Source organism: Cyprinodon variegatus, unplaced genomic scaffold (assembly GCF_000732505.1).
Source record: "Cyprinodon variegatus isolate N-32 unplaced genomic scaffold, C_variegatus-1.0 Scaffold109, whole genome shotgun sequence".
Lineage (NCBI taxonomy): Eukaryota > Metazoa > Chordata > Actinopteri > Cyprinodontiformes > Cyprinodontidae > Cyprinodon > Cyprinodon variegatus.
In genome coordinates this window covers 18,181-39,142 of record NW_015150562.1, presented here as the reverse complement: position 1 = coordinate 39,142, position 20,962 = coordinate 18,181, and the positions used below count along the sequence as shown (strand labels likewise).

Here is a 20,962-nt window from a genome sequence, read left to right as displayed (position 1 = left end):
AGCACAACTGTACCTGATACTGAGTTAATTAAGTATCCAGTTCATCATAAGCTGATACATAATTGTATCGCTGAAACACTTATGGAAACCTCTCAAGACTCTTTAATTGAACCTTTTTTTCCAGGCTAACAACGGATTATGTCCTAGTAAGAATGACAGGAATCAAAATGCAAGGCAGAGAATATCAAACTGCATTTATTTTTTTCATTTTAATATCATTCATATTTGATTAGAACTAAGATTGACTATTAATTATAGTGGTGCATAAATAAAACAACTGATTTATTGTAGACATGCACAACTTTTCTCAAAATGATCCAGTAATATGCATCTACAGTCTGCATCTACTCCTTTGTTATGAAACATAAAATTCACAGCAATTCCAGTTAATGTTCTTTCTTGAAAGATGAAATCCATGGATTACCAGCAAGTCCTTAGTTTTCCCATTTGAACTGCTTTTTAAAGCGATTCCATCATAAAAACCTTCTCATGTTTGCTGCGATTGTGTTTATCCAGTTTTCAACGGTCAGCATTCATTTTCCGCAGCTTTGGTGGCAGATTGTCCTCTAGCCTGCCTCCAGCTGAGAGAAGAGGGCTGTGAATGGGCATTGGACTGGGTGACAGTGTAGTCGGTGGGCTGCGCTGGTACAGGTCTCCTGTTGATTGTGTCATGGGTTCAAATCCCACCTTGAGTGACTTGAGCTGCAGCCGATTTTGTGCTCCGGGACTGGGTGAGGAACTCAGCCTCTGCAGCTTCATAGGGAGGTCACCAGTGCTGCACGCCTTCTCTGTATGTTGGGAGCTGAGCAGAAGCACCTTTCTCTGCAGGTCCTCCTTACCTGATGAGCTCATTCTCTGCAGCTTGCTCGGCAATCGACTGCCAGCTCCTCCCTGACGGCCCCTCTCCTCTGAAGTATTGATGCAATCCACAGAAAACACTCGGTCATGTCTGACACCATGGCTCTCAGTCAGAGCAGGGGTGGGAGTAGACAGGGGTGAAGGCAATGAGTTTTTCTCGTCCTGCTCTTTGACACTGTATGGTGGTGTTGGTACCTCAAATGTGCTGTGAAACTGAGAGTAGTCCACTCTGAAAAAGCCTTCCTCCAGAGACATCACAGGCAGGAAGCGATGGCCCCATAATACTTCATCTTCAGTGTATGATGTCCGGGCTTGGCATGTCATACCTACAAAACACGGGTGGAGAAGTGCTTTTTATAATGACATCCAATAAATAAGGTCCAAATGAAACAGTCAGTAGCTTGTATTGAGGAATGCAAAAGAACAGAATTATGTCATTATTTTCTTCCTCAACCAGTTTTTATAAAAAAAAATAAATAAATCAGGACCAATTCTCCAGCCACAATTCAAATTAAGCCCATGAAAACATTAAAACAAGCCCTTTTTAAATCAAAAGCTTTATTCATGTACTTTAACAATGCCTAATTAGTCATAAAGCATGTCTAATGTATTGAAAAAAACAAAGATGATTTTGTAAGAAACCAAGGCTTTGTCTATACAGTTATTTAAGTAAAATCTCTGTGCAGAAGCATTGTGAGATTACCAATTCCTCTGCTGCCAGTGTACCTTAGAGTTGTGATAAAAATATGAGTTGTGATGACAGCCAATAAAAACCTGAATAACTTTAATCAGAAATCAGTCGCTTTTGCTCATCAGGGGTTTTGAAAATATGTCTTCTTCTATAGTTTTGTTCTTAGCAGCAGCCCTACTAAGGCTTCATCTATCATTTCATTTGTGGTAAAAAAAAGATAACGGAGCTAAAATATTAAAGTTTTATTTAACTCCCTACTGAGTAAACTAAAAAAGGTTTCCAATAAAGTTTTTAGTTTATCCTGAGAAATGCAGAGGTGAGTTTTACTAACCAGACGTAATTTCTGATAAAGCCTAAACATCTGCTTGTAGATAGAGTGCACCCTCAAGTCACAGATAAACTTCTTGACCAGGAGGAGAAATTTAATCTGTTTCAGGTTCTGCTGTGATTTGAAGATGGAATAATTTAGTAACACCTCAACTATTATACACAAAACAAATCAGACCTTTATGGACCGATTTGGCAAAAAAAAAAAAAATCCAATCTTTAAGAGTTAACCAAAAAAGTTCTGCCTTCAGTTTACCCAAAGCTAAGGAGGGCTAAAGTTGCTCTGGTCAGAGTAGACTAACACTGATCTTTCTAGAATGCATGCAAATGGCTAAGGAAGGTAGAAATCTGACATTATAACACCCTGCTTAACCAAACATCCCCATTCTAAAACACGGTTGTAGCAGCATCATGCTGTGGTGACAGTTTCTTCGTTAGGGACCAGAGGCTGACAGGAATTGACAGGAAGATGGAGGCAGCCATAGAGAACATGTTAGACACGGGGGCAGAGTTTCACCATCCAGCAGGACACTGACCTTTAACATTCAGTCATACAATGATTTATATTATACTATAATAGTGTGTTAATGTGGCTCATTAAAAACTCAGACCTAATAACAGAAATGTTCATCTGTGCATCTCCATAAAGCTGTTGGAGAAATACTATAGTCATAATAGAAAGTCTTCTACCTTTAATTCCAGCATTCACTCACATAGGCAGGCAAAGCTTTTCAGATTTTCATTTCGTACAAAATTTTAGAAATCTATTAATAATTTTTCTTTCAGACCATGATCATGACGAACTTTTTATGCTCTATCACTTCACTAATTAAAAATAAGTAAATGCAGTTTGTGCTTTTTATGTGAAAAATCTGCAAAAGCTAAACGGTCATCAACTCTTTAGCAGGTCACTCCTCATCTGCTCGGTTACATAAAGTCCAGGAAAGTTTTTTTTGTTTGTTTGTTTTTCAAGTCCAGGAAAGTATTAAACCACTTTGATTAATTTATGTTTTATAATAAATAAACCTAAACTTCTTTTAATCTTTAGTGGTTTTGTAGTTACGACGTTTTATTTTAGAAAATAGTGTTTATTACTCTGTAATAAAAACAATGCCAGCATACTGTACAAATTGTTCTTAAAAATAAGTTAAGTGGACGAGATATTTTACAGCAGGTTAGCAGGTGCTGAGAATTACACATCAAGGCAAAAAACATCTAGTGAATATCAAGTTTTCTCCTTGATGGATGGGAGGGCTCATGTACAAGAGCTGGAAGTTCTGTTTTATTTACAAGTACAATTTTTTGAAGGTCTCTGTGATCAATATGTACAAAGCTGTAATTTGTGTGGCACAGTCTGAGCTTGTCTTAAACACTACTGCTGGATGAAGAGTAGGAGTACTATTTCGTCGAGGGATAAAGGGAGCAGCGTTATATCATGGCCTCATGCTATTCCCGGCTCGCCACACTTCTTCATCTACCAAAACCATTTAGCAGACCAACATCACCTCAGAGGTCACTTTTTTTAAAAGTACTTTAGCCTAGAGCCTTAGTTCTCATTAAAATGATGGATTCGGTGTGAATTGTCAAGCATTTTCCTTCTATTAAATGAGGGCTTTTTTGGGGGGGGGAGTTTTTTTATTTTTTTATTTTATTTTGTCAATACTCACAAAAGAAGCAATACCAGAGTACATGGGTTTTGTGGGTTTTGTGCCTGACGGGCATCTATGGGCATCCACCCACCTGGATGCTGTTTGCTGCATCTTGCATAAAAAGAAAAGCCCCTAGCAAAACAAACACTTGGCAGACAGCAAGCAGGACATCCCAGAAGGAGTTTTTTTTTTTTTTGAACATTTCTGGCAGAAGCTTTCATAGAATCTTAGCAATGGGAGGCATGAACCAAGTTTCCGATGAGCCTCTGACAGGCTCAAGTTTTCAAGCTGTTCAACTGGCAATTTATGCTGAGACTTGAGTTGCTAATTTTAGTTTTATTTAATTCTGCTGTTTATGTTACATTCATTAATTTATTTTTTTTGGTAATTGTTTTAATTAAATCTATTGTCTCATGGTTCTAACACAAGTTCTTTGTTTACCATCTTTTTCTGGTAAGTAAAGATACAGGTACCTCTTAAAATATAATAAGATATATTTCAAAACAGTATCTGTTTCATTTACAAAATAATAATATTAATAGTAGTAAAAATTATGTATAACTTTCTCAATAAACTATAAATAATTTCTGACCAGTATTTTGCATATTGCCTGCGGTATATATTAAAATATTTTTGTTGATGAACCAAGGCTTTATGTTTGGTAGACTTCCCTGTCATCACTCTAATATTTTGTGCTGTTCAAAGATTCTTAATCAAACTGAAAAGAGAAAAAAAAAGAAATAATACTGCAATTTATTTTAGAAAAATACTTAAAGGTATAGTGGTGGATTTTTGTGAATTTTTGAAAAGACCTGCTCTCTCCACGTTAAAAAAATAAACACATTCAGAACCCTGTAGCCGCTCCTGAGAGGGATCGCCTATAAAACTTATGCGAGAGCATGCAGGAACCCATTTCTCCTCGTGCATGCTCTGTTTAAAAGTTGCTGTTTGCATTGCTCATACAAGCTTACTTTTCAAAAGAAAATTTACAATGTTTCCACTATGTCAGACTCACCACCTGTAAGTGAAAATGGAGTGGAGCACATAGGACGGCTTTATCACCAGCTTATCACCAGAATAACTGACAATTATTTTGATGATCCACCCGGAACACGAACATATACTATACCTTTAACTGGTTTCATAAGGAAAATTAAACTTACTGGACCACTCCAAAGTACTTTTACTTTCAGTTAGAGGAGACTGGTTGCTACAATGTTAAGGTTATTTAAAATGTAAACTGCCTTGAATATTTATCATTTTGAAATGTATATGCATTAGTAGTTCTCACTGGGTTGATTTTTTTCTCATTCTGTGTATTTGAGGATAATGATCTTGTGTTCTATCTTTTCATTATTTGTGGAATTAATGCTCGAGTGTAGTCACAAAGAAAAAAAAAATTTCCCCAAACGTGTTTTTTCTAGGTTTAGAAGAACATGAAGATGTGTGAGTAGCAGCTGTGCACAAATTCTTGTGTAGGTGTTGAAGTTGGAGCAGTTTCTTTCTTTTAATTCCTTACATGAACCACAAAGCTAATCATCTGGCTGTACCCAGATTAATGGTGTTATAAGATCAGTGACTGGGCAGCTGCTTTTCTGCAGATCCTTTCCTCCTCTTTCCTTCTAAGCTTGTTCAGTCTATTCTACAACAGGGACAGAGTGAAACATATGAGGGACAGATAGACAGAGCTGAAGAGGAAAAAAGCAGATAAATGTATTTGCATTGGACTGTAGGGAAGATTCACTCTGTTAAATATTCAACATGTAGATCAGCGTTGCTTCTGAGGATTTTCTCTGCATTTAGCAGGCTGTACACCAACTCCTGCTTATAAACTCTCATCAGAGAAATGCAGCAGAACCACAAAACTCAACACATTCATCAGAGTGACACACACTACTGTGACCACAGGCATTTATTATGCATAGAGGGGGCTTAAACTGATTATGGAGTTAGAAAATATTCTGCTTAATTCAATCAGGCACTCATCCACGTGTTATTCTTTCTCTCTCTACACGAATCTTTTTTTAATATGCAAAACAAAAAAAGATGTTAATGTTTACATTTGAACTCTTTGTAGAAAAAGTGAAGATAGGAAGAAATGGGTATAGCTTTCTCACCAGTGGTCTCCACGATGCCCTCAAGGATAACGACAATCTCAAATTGTTCGTTCATGAGAGAGCGCTGTGATAAGTCAAAAAACGGGCTCTTGGGATTGATTTCATGGCAGATTGTGAGAGGGGACACCAGGAAAAGCTGGTCTGCACCCGTCCCAAACCCAACATCCAGCTCACACTGGTCCAGTGGCAGGAATTCTCCTTCGGGTGTCTGACGAGACTGGAGGAAAAGAATAAGGAACAAGTAGAAGAAGAAAATAAAAGGCTTAATGGAGAAATTAAGAAGCATGATTATTAGGCACATTTTTTCACCTAGTGAGTCATAAGTAGGGATGTTCGGATTTTAAGAAAAACACAAAGGAACTATTTTTATAGATTACATTTGAATGTTTAAACACGCCATTTGTATTAGAAATGATTTAAGTCTATAGTCAGAAAAGAACTCTATGAAGAGTGTTCAACATTTTAAATTTGAACACATGCACAACAATGATAAATGTATCATTGATTTTGATAGCTGAGAGTCAGGATTATTAGAATGTAGCAGGAATGTCCAACAATGACAACAAAAAGAAAAAAAAATCCTTCCTGAATTATCTGATGCTTCAGCAAGTGCCTGATAACACTTTTACTCTCCTTCCCTTATCAATATGCCTTACTAGCAGTGGCGGTTCTAGAATATTTTCATAGGGTTGGTCAGGCAGGAACCAAAGTGAAATGATGGGTGGCAAAAACTAATAGGCACCAAAACATTTTATGGTCAATCTGTGCTTAACACAATAAACCAACATGAAAATAAATGTGCACATCTATATTTTCCAATTAACCACTGAAGAGAGACCAGATTTTCTTGAGTCTAGCTAAAGAACAGATACAGATAAAGAACAGGACATATTTATACATCTGTGCTATATAAATGAACTTGTGGGCTCAATAATATAAACATTAAATGGGTTGAGCAGTTTTTTCTTTTATCTTTAATTACATAGTAGAGCCACAGATGACCACAACAATAAACTTTCATTAATAAACTAAAGATTAATACATAAACGGGGCTGTGGTCTGTGCCGTTGAAGAAGGGGGTGACTCTCCTGGGGGTGGGTCTGGGGTGGTGTTTGGGGCTGTGTGCCTCTTAACTCTAGAGGGATTGGCCCCTGGACCCAGGAGGATAGTCTATGCATGAAGAGTGAAAGAATATGTTTAGTATCTGCCTGTGTGCATGCCCATGCATTTGGTTCCAGGTGTTCATTGATACACACTTATACTAAATACTAAGCTGCAGCTATAGATATATACCACCCTGATTAATATTGTGTAATAACCATAGGGTTTGCATCCACACACATGGATATTTAAGTGACACCTGCTGCTCATTAAACTTTTTTTTCATGTTTACTTTTGTTGTCTTTTGTCTTCTTTTTGCTGTTGCTATGTTCTCTTTTCAGACCCTAAAGGCATGGGAGCAGACTTCTAGGAGTTACTGTATATCTTCTGTGTTATTTTGTATTTTTCTCTTTTTCATGCGCTCATAACTTCCTCTATCTCTTTCTTTCTCCCTTTAGTTTGTACCCCCTCTTACTTTCTCACCTCCGTTTCGTCTTTGTGTCTATTGTATATGATTTTACTCCCTAAATAATTTTCAATCAAGTTTCATATACAAGTACCAAGCGGAAGCGTTATAATGGTCTGCTTGTGAAAGCAAAGCTGTTGGGCTATCATGTCTGAAATATCTATTCCCAGACTTATGTTGGCAAAACAGGACACAAAAAAACCCAATTTTTTTTGTTTTAACCATAAAGTGTTCATGAATGCACGCAGGACCCATCCTCCTACGCACAAATCTCCACCTCTGCATGGCTCACAGCTTCTTTATTTTCTCCCACATAACTATACATTCATCCCATCTCTGCTGCCTTCTAAACTATGGGGAAGTATTTATTCATGCACATAAGTGTTTTAACATTCCTTAGAGATTTTGGTCCAGAAAGACACAATGGCATCATAATTATAACACCAATAAACACTAATACTTTTGGTTCTAAATCCATGACATAAATCTCCTATTCCACTAAACCTCAAGAGTTCATTGAGAGCTACTGACGACAAAGACTCTTGGAAGACTGTGAGCACGTCGTAATAAAAAAAACTGTTTAGAAAAAGACCTGATCGAGAAAATATACTTATTTATGCTCATACAGGTAAACAAAAAGTGGTATCAATGCACTCATAGCTGGTGTTAGTGCAGGTCTCATTCTCCTTGCACAGCTTAATGCTTCCTGCAGCCATATTACTCAGAACCCACTATCACTCTGACCTCCAGGGGGTTTCACTCTGCACTGTGTCCATCTGAGACAAAATTGTGGAAAAGATGTGAGTAAACAGGCTTTGAATTGCCAGAAAACCCAGTTTTTTTCCTTTTTCCTGTGCATTTCAGAAACCCCTGTATTTATCAGGGAAGGCCTTTGATGCTGCCACTGAGAGTACTCGAATGTTTGGCCCTTCCAGGCTGCTGAATCCTGTTTAGAATCATTCCCTTCTTGATGGAAAGGTCTGGATAGCTCTGGGAAGTTCTGCATTTTACTTTCTGTGTTTGTCACTTAAGATTTAGAAGATGGATGACGGTAGGCAAAGACTGACAGTTGAATGCCCGAACACAGGGACTCCTTGGCAATCTGCTACACTCTTCCTTTCACAAAGATAGTTGAGTTTGTCCACTCTTGTTCTTTTTTTTTTTTGTTGAAAATTAACGTAGTGTTCTAGCATATTAATAGATTTCCATACTAAAGGTCACAGGGCCTTACCACACTTTTTATTCTTTTTATTTGATGTTTTAGGCAAATGGCAAAAAAGCAGTATAGCAGAAAATAGAAATATACAGCATTAGGTTCTTCTTTAAACTCATAAAAGACTGGTGATGATTTGATTTAGGCCCCTTAAATGAACTTGGGTGCTTAAGTCACCTACTATGACCATACAAAGTTCCACGCCAGAAACTTAGTCAGCCTGTATTCTAATTAAATACTGTAACAAGATTACATAACCAAATGTACAATACTGTTGATTTGTGCAATGAGTAAATGGGGAGGTAATGAGCCGAGCAACTCAAGGGTAAAGGCACTCATTGGCTACCCCTGTGGATAATGAGTTCCAATAATGAGGTAATTCACCACCTCCATAACAAGCAACTCTCCTCTTAACCTAAGTGTGGCAGCAGCGCTACTCTTGATTGGAACTTTCTAAATAATGTGACAATTTAATTGTTTGTGTATTAACCATTAACTAAAAGCTTCTCCCAGATTCATGAGGAAGCTGGGATTTTCAGGATGAAGCTGGGACATGGAGTCAGACTGGACCATGTTCCCTGCCTCGATTGTCGATGCAGATGCCCGTATCTGTGACCATAGGATTGCTCTGTCTCTCATGGCAGCAACCCCCGAACCTGGTTGAGGATACCAGCAGTAAGGAATGTTGTCAAGCTGAAGAAGAAGTCCTGTTGAGCATGGTTGGCCTTTAGAACTCTTGAGGCAGCAAGCAGGTATCTTGAGGCCAAGAGTAATGCGGAGGCCAAAACTCAGATCTGCAAGCAGTTTGGATAGACCACAGAGAAATACTATCGGCCAGCCTTAAAGCAATTCTGACAAACAGTCCACCACCTGTGGAGGGAACATTGTCACACAGTGTAAGGAATACTTTAAAGATCTCATTAACCCAGCTACCATGTATTCGATGGCGAAAGAAGACACTGTACTCAGGGCTGGATTTGTTCAGTACCCAGGCTGAACTCACCGAGATGGTAAAAGAAAACTCCATGGAGGCAAGGCTTTGAAAGTGGATGATATTTGTCTTGAGTGTTAGGACTCCAGTCTGTGTGGTCTGTGTGTTTGTCTTTCTTCCTCCACCAGGAGGTGCCTGGTTCTGATTCTCCTCCTCACACACCTGCAAGGGGTTACCTCGTTAACGGAGTGTTCTTAAGCTGCTGACTGCCACTACCTCGACGCCAGAGTTTTTGCCAGTTTTGGGAAGTCATCCTGCAAACTGGAATTTTCGGACCTTCTCTCCCTGGAAGGATCAACTGAGCTTCAAACTGAGCTGAGGAAAAAAAACGGAGGTTTGGATCCACTTTGAAAATGACCATTAGAACCTGAGGATCAGTAAAGGCTGACTTATACTTCGAAACTAGGTCATCTGCGTAGGTGTCGCAGTGCACAAATAGACGTCCCCGCCCCCTCCGCAGACACTCTGCACCTCTCCTAAATTGTAGGTGACTGCAGACAGTGCCAAAGACAGAAGGCATGCTTGTTTTGTTTGTATGACCACAATTGCGGAAAACAACTCTTGAAGATGGACCAGCTAAAAGAGCGAGGTGTCCGAGAATGCTGGGACCCTTTTTCCACCTGGATCCTTGTTCTTTTTCGCCCTCATGTCCCTCCGTTGTCAGAAAAACTCGCCCCCACTTCCTCGCCGCCTCAGTCGTAACTGGACCAGCAGCTAGTTCTTGATTCTCTTGAGTATAAATCAAAAATGTCTGCGTCAAGCTCACTGGGACACACTGCTGCGGGGAGTATAACCAGCCCTTAAGTGTGCTCCAACTATAGAAAGATCACACTTCTTAGCCTGCCTGGAGGAGCCTATGTCTGGGTCCTGCAGATGAGAGTCAGACTTATTGTCGAACCCATTGCTTTCAAAACAAGCTGTGTGGTTTTCATCCTGGGTGTGGAACACTGGACCAGCTCTATGTCCTCTGCTGGATACTCGAAGATGGGAGTTTGACTAATAGGTCCACATGTGTTTTCTTGGCCTGGAGAAGGTATTTGACCATTTCCCTCATGGCGCCCTATGGGGGACACTTCAGGAGTACAGAGTTGGGGGCCCTTTGATGGGGGAAATCAGGTCTTTCTTTAAGCGGAGCAAGAATTTGGTCCGCATTTCCAGCATTAAGACAGACGTGTTCCCAGTGCATGTTGGACTCTGACAGGGCCAGACTATGTTACCAATCCAGTTCACAATCTTTATAGACAGGATTTCTGGGCACAGCCAAGGACCAGAGGGGGTGTGGTTTGGTAGCAGATTTAGTCCCTGCTTTTTGCAAATGACTAGTTCTGCTGGCTACCTCATGCTAAGACCTACCACATGCATCAGGGCAGTTGCAGCTGAATGGGAATTGGCCGGAATGAGAATCAGCTCCACCAAGTCCGAGGCTATGGTTCATGACTGGAAAAAGGTGGCTTGTCCTCTCCTGGTTGGAGGAGAGTCCCTGGCTCAAGTGAAGGAGTTCAAGTATCTTGGGATCCTGTTCACCAGTGAGGGAAAGAAGGGAGCAAAAGATAGAGAGACATGACTGCGGCACCTGACCTGCATGACTACTGCTTCAATTTGGCGGTATACATTCCCATATATGGTTGAAATTAGCTTTCACTGCAGGGTGGCTTGGCATTCCCTTAGAGAAAAGGTGAAGTGCTTGGTCATCCAGGAGAGGCTTGGAGTAGAACCACTCCTCCTCCACATTAAGAGGGGTCAGCTGAATTGGCTCAGGTATCTTTTTTGGATGCCCCTTCGACGCCTCCCTTGGGAGATGTTCCAGGCAAGTCCCACCAAGAGGAAACCCAGGGGAAGATCCAGGACACACTGGAGAGTTTATCTCTCTAAGCTGGCCTGGAAGCGCCTCAAAGGCTTTCCCCAGAAGAGCTGGAGAATGTTTCTGAGAAAAGGGAAGTCTTAAAGTCTCCTCAACCCAGTCCCAGAAAAAGCACAAAATGAATACATGTACAAATGTAGGTTATTTCTTCTTGCTTAAGTAGTAAAACAGTTAAATATTTAAAGTCAGTGTGTTGGTTAGACATAAAGTTATGGTTAGACTGCTGCATTTCTTACAAAGACTAATTTTCTAACATCTAACTTTATGTTAGATATTGCATCTATAATAAAAAAGCCTGGCCACTGGAAGCCTGTGTTCCTCCTACATTTAGAATTAGACACTAATGAGTGGTACTTCAAATACAAATTCCTTTTTTCTCTTTTGTTCCTTTCCCTATACACAACTGTTTTAGTTCTTAGTGTGGTACTTGGCAGCAGACAGTTGGGTCAAGATGTCATGGAACATTATAGTGCACAGACTTCTAAAAAAAAGAGACATTTAATCTTTCAGTTTAAATCTTGGGTTATAAAAGTTCATGCACACCTTCAGTATTCTTGAACAGATATGTAGGTGGGCAATCTCCACAGACTAGAGGGAATTGAGCTTCTTTATACTTATTGCTTACTGGACAAAAAGAGGGCTATACATGTTTTACAAAAATAAACCCAGCATTTTAGAAAATGGTTTGATGCAGATAGCTAAACACGAATTAGATGCAATAAATCGGTATTAGCAGGATAACTATGTAATTATAGATAGATTTGGTGAACTCGTGTAGGAAAACAACCTGTGTTCATTACACAAGAGAGTTGCAGCAACACTGATCTGAAATTATTTCTGGAGTTTGAGGCTGACTATTTGTTGTCTGCAGAGCCTCAGGACCTCTCTCCAGCCCTCCTCAGCTCAGTAATGTAGCTCAAACTTACCTTCTTGGGTAAATAATGCTAAACATATGCACAGAGCAGCCCAGACTTAAAAAATGTGGTTTTGTTGTCAGAGGTTGTGGCCAGTTCTGTGATTGGATGTCCTCTAGACTGTGCAGGAGGTGGGAAACAAAAGGATCCTAACTAAATTAACATCTCTGTTGAATAATGTCTACCAACCCATGCATGAAGCTGTTGCTGAACTGGAAAGCACCTCCTGTGACAGACTGCTGCACCCCAAATGCACCAGGGAGCGTTATCACTGATCCTTCCTCCCAGCAGCTGTAAGACTTTATAAACATCACTGTTCCCAACTACCTCAATAAATTGTTACACTGATGCTGATTTTTGCACATTTCTGTCTTATTCAGTCAAATAACATGCTGCTGTCATTTTTCTGGACATATTTGGTGTTGCTGCTATTTTTCATACATTCATTACTGTAAAAATTTCTACAGCTGTCATAGATTTTTTCTATTTTCCAGATAGAGTATTATACCATAAAACATTGTACAGTACAATACTCTATTGTTTTATTTTCCTATCTGTTATTTTTTATAACTAAGTGCACATTCTGTGACCACTTCTACTATAACCTTTGCTGCTGTAAACACCACATTCCCCATTGTGGCACAATAAAGGGATTTTTTATTCTATTCTTTTCTAAGAGAAGCGGTGAAGAGGGATGTCGCTGTCGGGTATGGTCTGGTGAAACTCCAAAGTCTGCCTGAAAAAATAAATGCCTTAAGGAGGACATTTTTGTCACATTGTTTTTGTGGGATCTTCCATAGTGAAATTTACCAGGAAAAAGGGATTTTTAAAAGAAGCACCTCTTGTATTCTATACGGAACATAGCATTAGGTGTTTCATAGTGGTTTTGTGTAGTTTTTAGTCGGGAACTTAGGAGAATTTGTGTGGGTTCAGCTGATTTTAGGCTGTTATTAAAAACAGAATAATTCAGAAAACTTCCCTTGTTTCCTGGCTGTCTAAACATACAGTTTAAAGAAAAAGAGAATTATATTCTTAAATCTTCTGAAGCATTAAATGATCTAGCTGTGCTAGTTATATTACGGTGACAGTTGTTACAACTGATTTAAGGTTTTGGTATAAATATATATTTCAGGTACAAATATGCAAATATGTAGATAAAAATTTACCATGGATTACAGCTTTTAGTTTGACCTACTTTGCGGGCTGTGGAGTTGGTAAGGAGGTTGTTTTTTTAGTTTTTTTTTTTTACTTTTCCTATAATTAGAGTAAAATATTTTGCTTGTCAATATCCCAGCCTTCTTATTTCTCTACATTGAGCTGCCACCGATATACAGCGGACCATGGCCACTACGGAACAGTTCATGTCCCATGTGGTCCCTGTTTAGTCCTGCCTCCGAGCAGTTACCAAAATAAGCAGGTACCCTTCTAGAAATAAAATCACTAATGGAGATACTGACAAGGCAGACCTGTGAAGTGGACTCGACCCGAGGAGAGTCAGTGGAAAAAGGGCAAAATATGTCCAACAGTGCCCCATATCCTTACTGTAGTAGTGGGTGTGTGTTAGCAGGTCACTGGTCTGTGTCACCCTATTTTCTGCCTTCTTACATCTAGCAATCACCCCTCAGAATCACTTGTCCTTCTTATTGCTCCTTATAGATATATAGATAGATGCATTGATTGATTTATCTATATATAATGTTTTATAAGTTGAATTTGACCCAATTAAGATTTTGGTAAGATGTCTTCTTTACCAGGTCTATACTGCGGACCAATTAAGTGGTTTAAACCAAAAAAAAACTCTTCCTGGGCATCACCAAAGAGAAAGTGGAGAATCAACATGCAGCATGCAGGTGTAGGCAGATGGCCATGAGCCCACTTCAAAACAAAAAAAAGGTCAGTGGGTCTGTGGATTGCAGTCAGAGTGGTGAAAGACTGCTGCTTTTATCCTACACAGAGTAGCACTTTTGTCGGCCATATCCTCATATCAGAGCTCAAGGTGGTGGTTATTTCTGCTGACATATAGAGTAATGGCATGCTTTGTAAAGGGCATATTTTCTCTTCATTAAGTCAAATTGATTAAAGAGTTTTGTCAATGATCTGTAAGAAAATAAGACAAGAATGTTTTACTACCGTTTACTACAAGAAAAAATAAAAGTTTTTCTCCTGTTTAATAACCTCTGGCAACATTTCCCGGCTTGTACAGGGCCTGCTAGACTTCTAATTAATCAAAGTTTTATCTAAATGTCTTGCAGATGAGGAATAAACACCATTACATAATGAATATTGGGGAAAGATGAAAGGAAATAATTATTTAATACTCACTGATTAATAATTGTAGGCTACAACATAATTTATCTATTTTGGTCATTAAAAGGCCTAGATTCTTGCAAAGATCAACACAGATACTTAGGTGACAATTTAGATTAGACAATCGAAATGATTTCTGAGCTGATTAACAAGCAAAGAACCAGATTAATGAGTTAGATTTAAAATCTGAAGAGTCACCCTTCAAACAAGAAACAAGAAACGTCAAAGCTAAAAATGACAAATAGCTCAGGTTATTTGTTTTGTTTTTGGGTTTTGATTCTGCTAAACATCTGAATGATTTCTTTTTCACTGGAGTATCTTAGTTATGAGGAGCAGAAATCAATTGTTTTGTTTCTCTGATATTTCATATGTCCTCAGAGAGAAAAAAACAGAATTGCTTGGTTTCAGGAAGAAACTTAAGTAAATGCTGTCTTAGTCAGATCTTAGCATGTACAGAAAGACAAATCATTAACAAAGTTGAACCATTTGAGTGAGATAAAGCTGCAGAATTATTTGATTTGTAATATTTGTATGATGAGAGAGCCTGACATTCATTGTCAAACAAGAAGTGAAATCATCCAAAAATATTCTGTTGATTCAGTAAATAACAATTCTAAAATCATTGTTTTTAAAGCTATGTAAGGTTCCATTTTAAAGGTTCACTGTTTTTCTAGATTAAACTTAAAATCATTACAGGCAAAGAGTGAATGAAATTTAATTGTGAAAGTCTGTATTTTCTGAATAAGTATCTGAGTATAAATAGAAAAAGAGGGTTTAAGAAATTGAAACTGAATAGCTATTCAAATTGTGAGCCCTTTTGAATTTGTTATATTTTCTTCCAAGCAGACCGCCTTTTAAATTGGTATTAGTGTTATTTCTTCAGGCTTTAGAAAAGTGTTTCTAAGACTGGTGTCTTTTTCACTCATTTTGAACAAAGAGGTTTTATACAGACACACGTTTCTTTGTTGTTGTTGTTTAAGAGATTTCAACAGGGACATGTGGATCATTTAGACATATGTTAAATTTAAGGGATGAACCAGTGTCACTCCTTAGGAGAGTCCTGATCAGGCATTTGGCTAGGAATATCTTATAGGGTGTACACCTTGAAGTATCACAGCTTTGGGCATTGTGTGGCATAGGGGGGTCGGAGGGGTGTCCTCCCCTGGAAAATTTTGTAATTTAGACTCTGAAACTCCATTTCTTGCATTTTGACGTGGAATGCAGTTAACTTTTTGCCTTTGTTACAACACTACTTTTGTCCTGATTGTGGGAAGTATGTGTGCTTGGCTAGAGGTGGAAATTTCATAAGGAATACTTGACATAATTTTTAGGTACAATATTATGTTTCAAAGGTTAATACAAACAGTCAGAAAGTGTAATGCTACGTTCACACCTCACACGCCTTAAGCTGCTTCATTTTTTATGCTTGTATGCATAAAGGTCAGATGCACCTTAAGAGCATCTTTGATGCTCCTGAGGCACGCCCAGTAAATTGTGTCCAGATGTGTCTGATGCTTCTATTTCTCCTGTGTTTAATGGCAGAAAGTGGCTTTGCTATATTTGCTGTGATAAGCTGGTAAAAAGTAGTTTAAATATATTTTTATGCGAGAAAGTCCACCTCAAAATATCGTCTGTGCAGTCAGGTCATCAAGATTATCATCCTGCCTTGAAATATTATTTTGCTGTCGGCGGCGCTCAAACTCCCACATACTGGCGGTTCCCTGTCACTGAGAATCCCCAGCAGCAGCTGCCTCAGGGCCGGTTGCCTCTTGGGGTTTTTCTCCTACTGTTCATGGTGGATGGAAGTGGATGTTAGCATTTTTCAGGTATATGGTACAAACTGCAGGCACCAGAGTAATAAAAGCGAACATATTTTTGAGGCAGGTTTTAAAATTTTAAGTTAATTTAGGCATTATTAACTGGAGTGGTCATAAAGATCAACATCAGCAGCGCTGTGTCTGTCTCCCAGGGAGCTCGGAGATTAGCTTCTCTGATTTGTTGATATGGCAAGTTCAGCAGCAATATTTCTATTTTTCCAACTCAATTATCTGCTGCTTGGAACATTTTTAACATTTGAGCAAAGTTTCAGGGGGAAAATTAGGGCGTACCAAAGCCATACGTCCAAAAAACAGGACAATTTCTAGCATTTTTAGTAAAGGGTGTACAATGTACGCCTGTATGCATTACTGCCTAAAAACCTGGTGCTAATAAAACTATCCAATATGATAACGATATTGTAGTTTTGAGAACTGGCCAATACCAATATTGACCTGATATATTAGTATGAATCATACCAACTTTTTTAACGTATTTTATACTGTAGAAAGTCAGAATATGCTTGATGAAGTAATATCACTAAAAAAGGGGAACACAATTCAAGAAAAAAAGGTATAAAAACAACTAACCCATGAAAAATTAACCAATGAGTTACAGAAATCTTTAGGAGAAACAGATTCTTTCTCCATGAAAATATCTGAGATTTTAGAATCTGGCCGATAAAATCCAATATTATTTTTATGGCTAAGATTGGACCGATATCCGATATTAATATTGAATCAGTAAATCTCTATCATTCACACATATGACACATGTTCCCATAGAACATATTCAATTGGAACTGTACCTTATTACCTGCCAGTCATCCAAAAGAATACATCTATAAAGCTGAAATGGAATTAGGAAAATGTCACTGCAGTTTTCCTGACAGAAATGTTATATATGTTTTTCACCAACACAGTGATTTCTGCAATGCTTTAGTGGAAAAGCCATTATACAATAATATGTGTTTATATATTGTATGTTTGGTACTTTCCTGATTTTTACTTAACTCTTTTTAGAGATGATTTAAAAATTCCTGTTTTGTTAATCACAGATATGTCCACTCTCTTGATTCTTTTTTAAGCTTTATTATATATTTTTTCACAGACATCGTCACAATATCAGTGTGTCGAATGCTGCTATTGCAATAGACTGTTTGGATCAAATAGTTTGTAGGTTCTTATATCCAAAGTGTCTGGATAGTGTCTAATTGTCCTTAATGCACAAAGTTGACCCGTCTTTTGGGGCTGAATCTAATGAGCAGTTGAGAAATGTTTTTATTTTTAGAAAAAGAAAAGAGTCAATGTTGCACATATTTCTAAAAATATGCTAACCTGCTTGACCACAAACTGCACCACATGCTGTTAAAACTCTTGTACTGAACATATACCAGACTAAAATTGAGCAACAAGTAACCAAAGTTGAAGTAAAATTTGAAAAAGCAGGAGAGATTGTGTTTAAGGCCATTTTAAAAGACTGTTTCCTTGGAGGCAGAGCATAATGATGTTGGCTTTGGTTTACACTTCTGCACAGTGCTGCTCATTCAGTTAGAGCTACAGTTTGAAGAGCGAACTGAGCTTCAAGCGGCACCAAATTCCAATAAAATACAAAAACTCTGCCATATATTTGTAATTATTTGAAATAATAAAGGAGTTTCTGAACTGTTCATTTACTCACAGCTTTAGGGACAAGTCAAAAATGTGATTTCAAATATCTCCTCTATCTTCTGACTTGAATTGTTTTTCATGGAGCTCTGAATAAGACAGAGTTTTAGCTCAACAGCACCACCATCATCTCCAAGCAGGGAGTCCACTTCCAGTATTCAGTTTAAAATCAGATTTCAATTGTCCAAGGCAATTCTCTGGGATCTAATGTTTAAAGGTATTTGTGAAATAAAGAATGGATTTTGTTTTGAGGTTGTTTTTTATGTTGTTGTTTTGTTTTTTTGTTTTTTTGTAGTGACTCACCTGATCTGGTTGAATTCTTACAATTTTTTTAATGTTGATTTATTACTGATTTGTGCACTGGCAGGGCTGCAGTCTGGGTAAGAGAGTCTTTGAAGCGAAAGAACAAGGTTAGATCACAAAGCCCAGCAGCAAAATCTAAATGCACAGTGGTTGCTGTGCTTATTGTTTCCCACAGAAAGAACAACTCTTCAAATATTGTTCAGTTTTCTGCAAGATTTAAAAACAAATGCTGATTGATTTTTTTTTTTTTTCTAGATTAGAAGACTGGATTATGGAACTCTTTAACATAAGGGCCTATGATTTAGTTTTGTCTTTTTCACTAAACCATCTCACTTTTTATTACACAATTTAAAGATTTTAAATGGACTTTTCTGTGGCTCACGTTTGTGATCGCACTTCCTGTTCATGGGTCGGTCAGCCTCTTCTGTGCTTCTCAGTTGGAGCAGCACTGTCCTCCCTGCCTCTTGCTCTCTGCTTGCAAGACTGCATGCATCATTAAGCTGACCAGCGCTGTGTGCAGGAGAACACAGATATAAACAAGCTCCAAGCACCTCGCTAATGCAGTTTGTCTTCTTTATGGCCCATTTTGCTCACTGAACATGGATAGGGCTGAAAGGAGCTCTGTGGCTATAATTAAAAGAGGAGCCAGTGAACCTTTGCTGCTGTTTGTGTTGTAATTTTCTGCATTGCTGCTCATTTCCAGAGTGTGAAGTTCATTAGCTGTGTTAACAAAACAAAAAAAAAAAATCTAGAGTTTTTCATTGGTAGCGAAGGGTTGTTATTTTGCTTCCATTTCAGATATTTTAAACTGTTTTCAAAGAGAGAATTAGAATTTTAACTCCAGTGTTAGAGATCTCATTGTTTACAAAAATACTGCTCTGCCTTCTAATCATATTACCTTACAGATTCCTCATTGTTAGAGGAAATTGATGTAAATCCAGTCTCTCATACCCTGGTGGTTTGAGGTTCACCCACTTAGAGATCATCCAACCTAAGCCATCTCAGAGCTGCATGGAGATTATTGTCATTCCACCTTGAGCCTGTTTTGTTAAACTAAGTGTACATGTGCAGAAGGACATGTTTTCTGTGTATATATAAGGATCAAACAGTTTTTATTCATTTTTTATGTGCAACTTAAGTCAGGACTTCCCAGTTTAAAAAGAAACTGCCATAATATTATTATGTAAAAAATAAAGAGCAGTGTTTGGTGCGTTGGGCCATTGGTTTGCAGTATACTTCTACTTTCCAATAGTGAACTGTAGAAACACACAGTTACATCTGCATTGCTTTAAAAAAAGAACAGAATGTTTCACTTAGTTTGGATGTTTTTACCTTTATGAGCTTGCACCTGATCTGCGCGGACACCATGTGGCTGTTGCGCAGATTACCCACTCGGAACATGAGGCACAGTTTGCCGTCTCTTTGGGAAATCACAGCGTCCTGACTGAACATGAGCGTTTCCGCGCGTTTCTTGGGCTGAGACATTTTGATGAACATGCAGCCGATGAGGAAGGCATCCACTATGGAGCCCAGCAGCGACTGGAACAGGAAGAGGATGATCCCCTCCGGACACTTCTCGGTGATGTAGCGGTAGCCGTAACCGATGGTGGCCTCGGTCTCAATGAAAAAGAGGAACGCTGATGGGAAGTTGTATACGTTCGCCACGCAGGGGGTGTAGGAGGAATCGTGGCCGTGATTTAGATCCCCCCTGATGTAGGCAATGATCCACCACATTGATGCCATGACGAGCCAAGCGATGGTGTAAGTGAGGATGAAGATGAGCAGGTTCCAGCGCCACTTAAGGTCTACAAGAGTGGTGAACAGGTCGGAGAGGTACCTGCTGGTCTCCCCACCGAGGTTTCCGTGCTGCACGTTGCAGCGGCCGTTCTTGTCCACGAAGCGTTGGCGTTTTTTCTTGACCGGGGCAGAAAAAGTAGTTGCCCGGTTGGTGTTCACCACCTGATAGTCTTCCCCAAATTTCCTCCGAAGTGCCGCCATGTCAGCCAGGCCGGTGTAACTAGAGTAATATTTACAGTTTAATCCATTGTGTGTTTAGAGTTTTAGTCTCCAACAGGCTGGTTACCTGCAGTGCGTAAAATGCGCCATGGCCACTTCAGTGCGCACAGCGCGTCTTTGGAATGGCGGAAATTACGCAAAACAAATTCCTTCTATCTCTTTGCTTTTACAGCACCGTTTATGTCCACCTGATTAAAAATCTCCAATGTCGTTTGGATTCTTTCTCGTGGCGCCGGCGGGTCTCCGACTTTTATCCATGCGCTCTGCTCATCCTCTGCTCGCTCTGACTGGTGCGTCACTCAGCAGCACAGGAGCCGTTCACTATGTACTGTTTCTGGTGGGATGTAATACTTAAAGAGAGAAGAGGGAGTATTGGGGATGGACTGAGAGGAAGGGGAAGGGAAAAAGGAGGAGAGAGTTACACAAGAGGAGAAGTGGGCAGTTTGACTCTTGTTCAGCTGGTCAGTAAATTGATTGTAGGTTCATTATGATAAATAAAACAGTTGTATTTGTCTTATTTTTGATAATTGTACAGGAAGTGATGTTTAAGTCAAACCTTCTCTGTGATTAAAAAGCACTGAGAAAAGATGCATGGAAATATTTAGATTTGTGTTATCGGAGGATCATGGTACCAAGTCAAACTGTGCCATCTGGTGGATCCATTTA

General features: G+C 38.9%; 1 protein-coding gene across 1 annotated transcript; it reads right to left on the bottom strand.

Moving 5' to 3' along the window:
• Positions 1 to 194: 194 nt before the first annotated feature.
• LOC107084768 (G protein-activated inward rectifier potassium channel 1-like) lies at positions 195 to 20,628 on the bottom strand. Its single transcript, XM_015374768.1, has 3 exons — positions 19,613 to 20,628; positions 5,643 to 5,859; positions 195 to 1,184 (listed from the first exon to the last, which is right to left on the bottom strand). The coding sequence occupies exons 1-3, from the start codon at positions 20,276 to 20,278 to the stop codon at positions 520 to 522; spliced, it is 1,548 nt and encodes a 515-aa protein (XP_015230254.1). The 5' UTR covers positions 20,279 to 20,628; the 3' UTR covers positions 195 to 519.
• Positions 20,629 to 20,962: the final 334 nt, after the last annotated feature.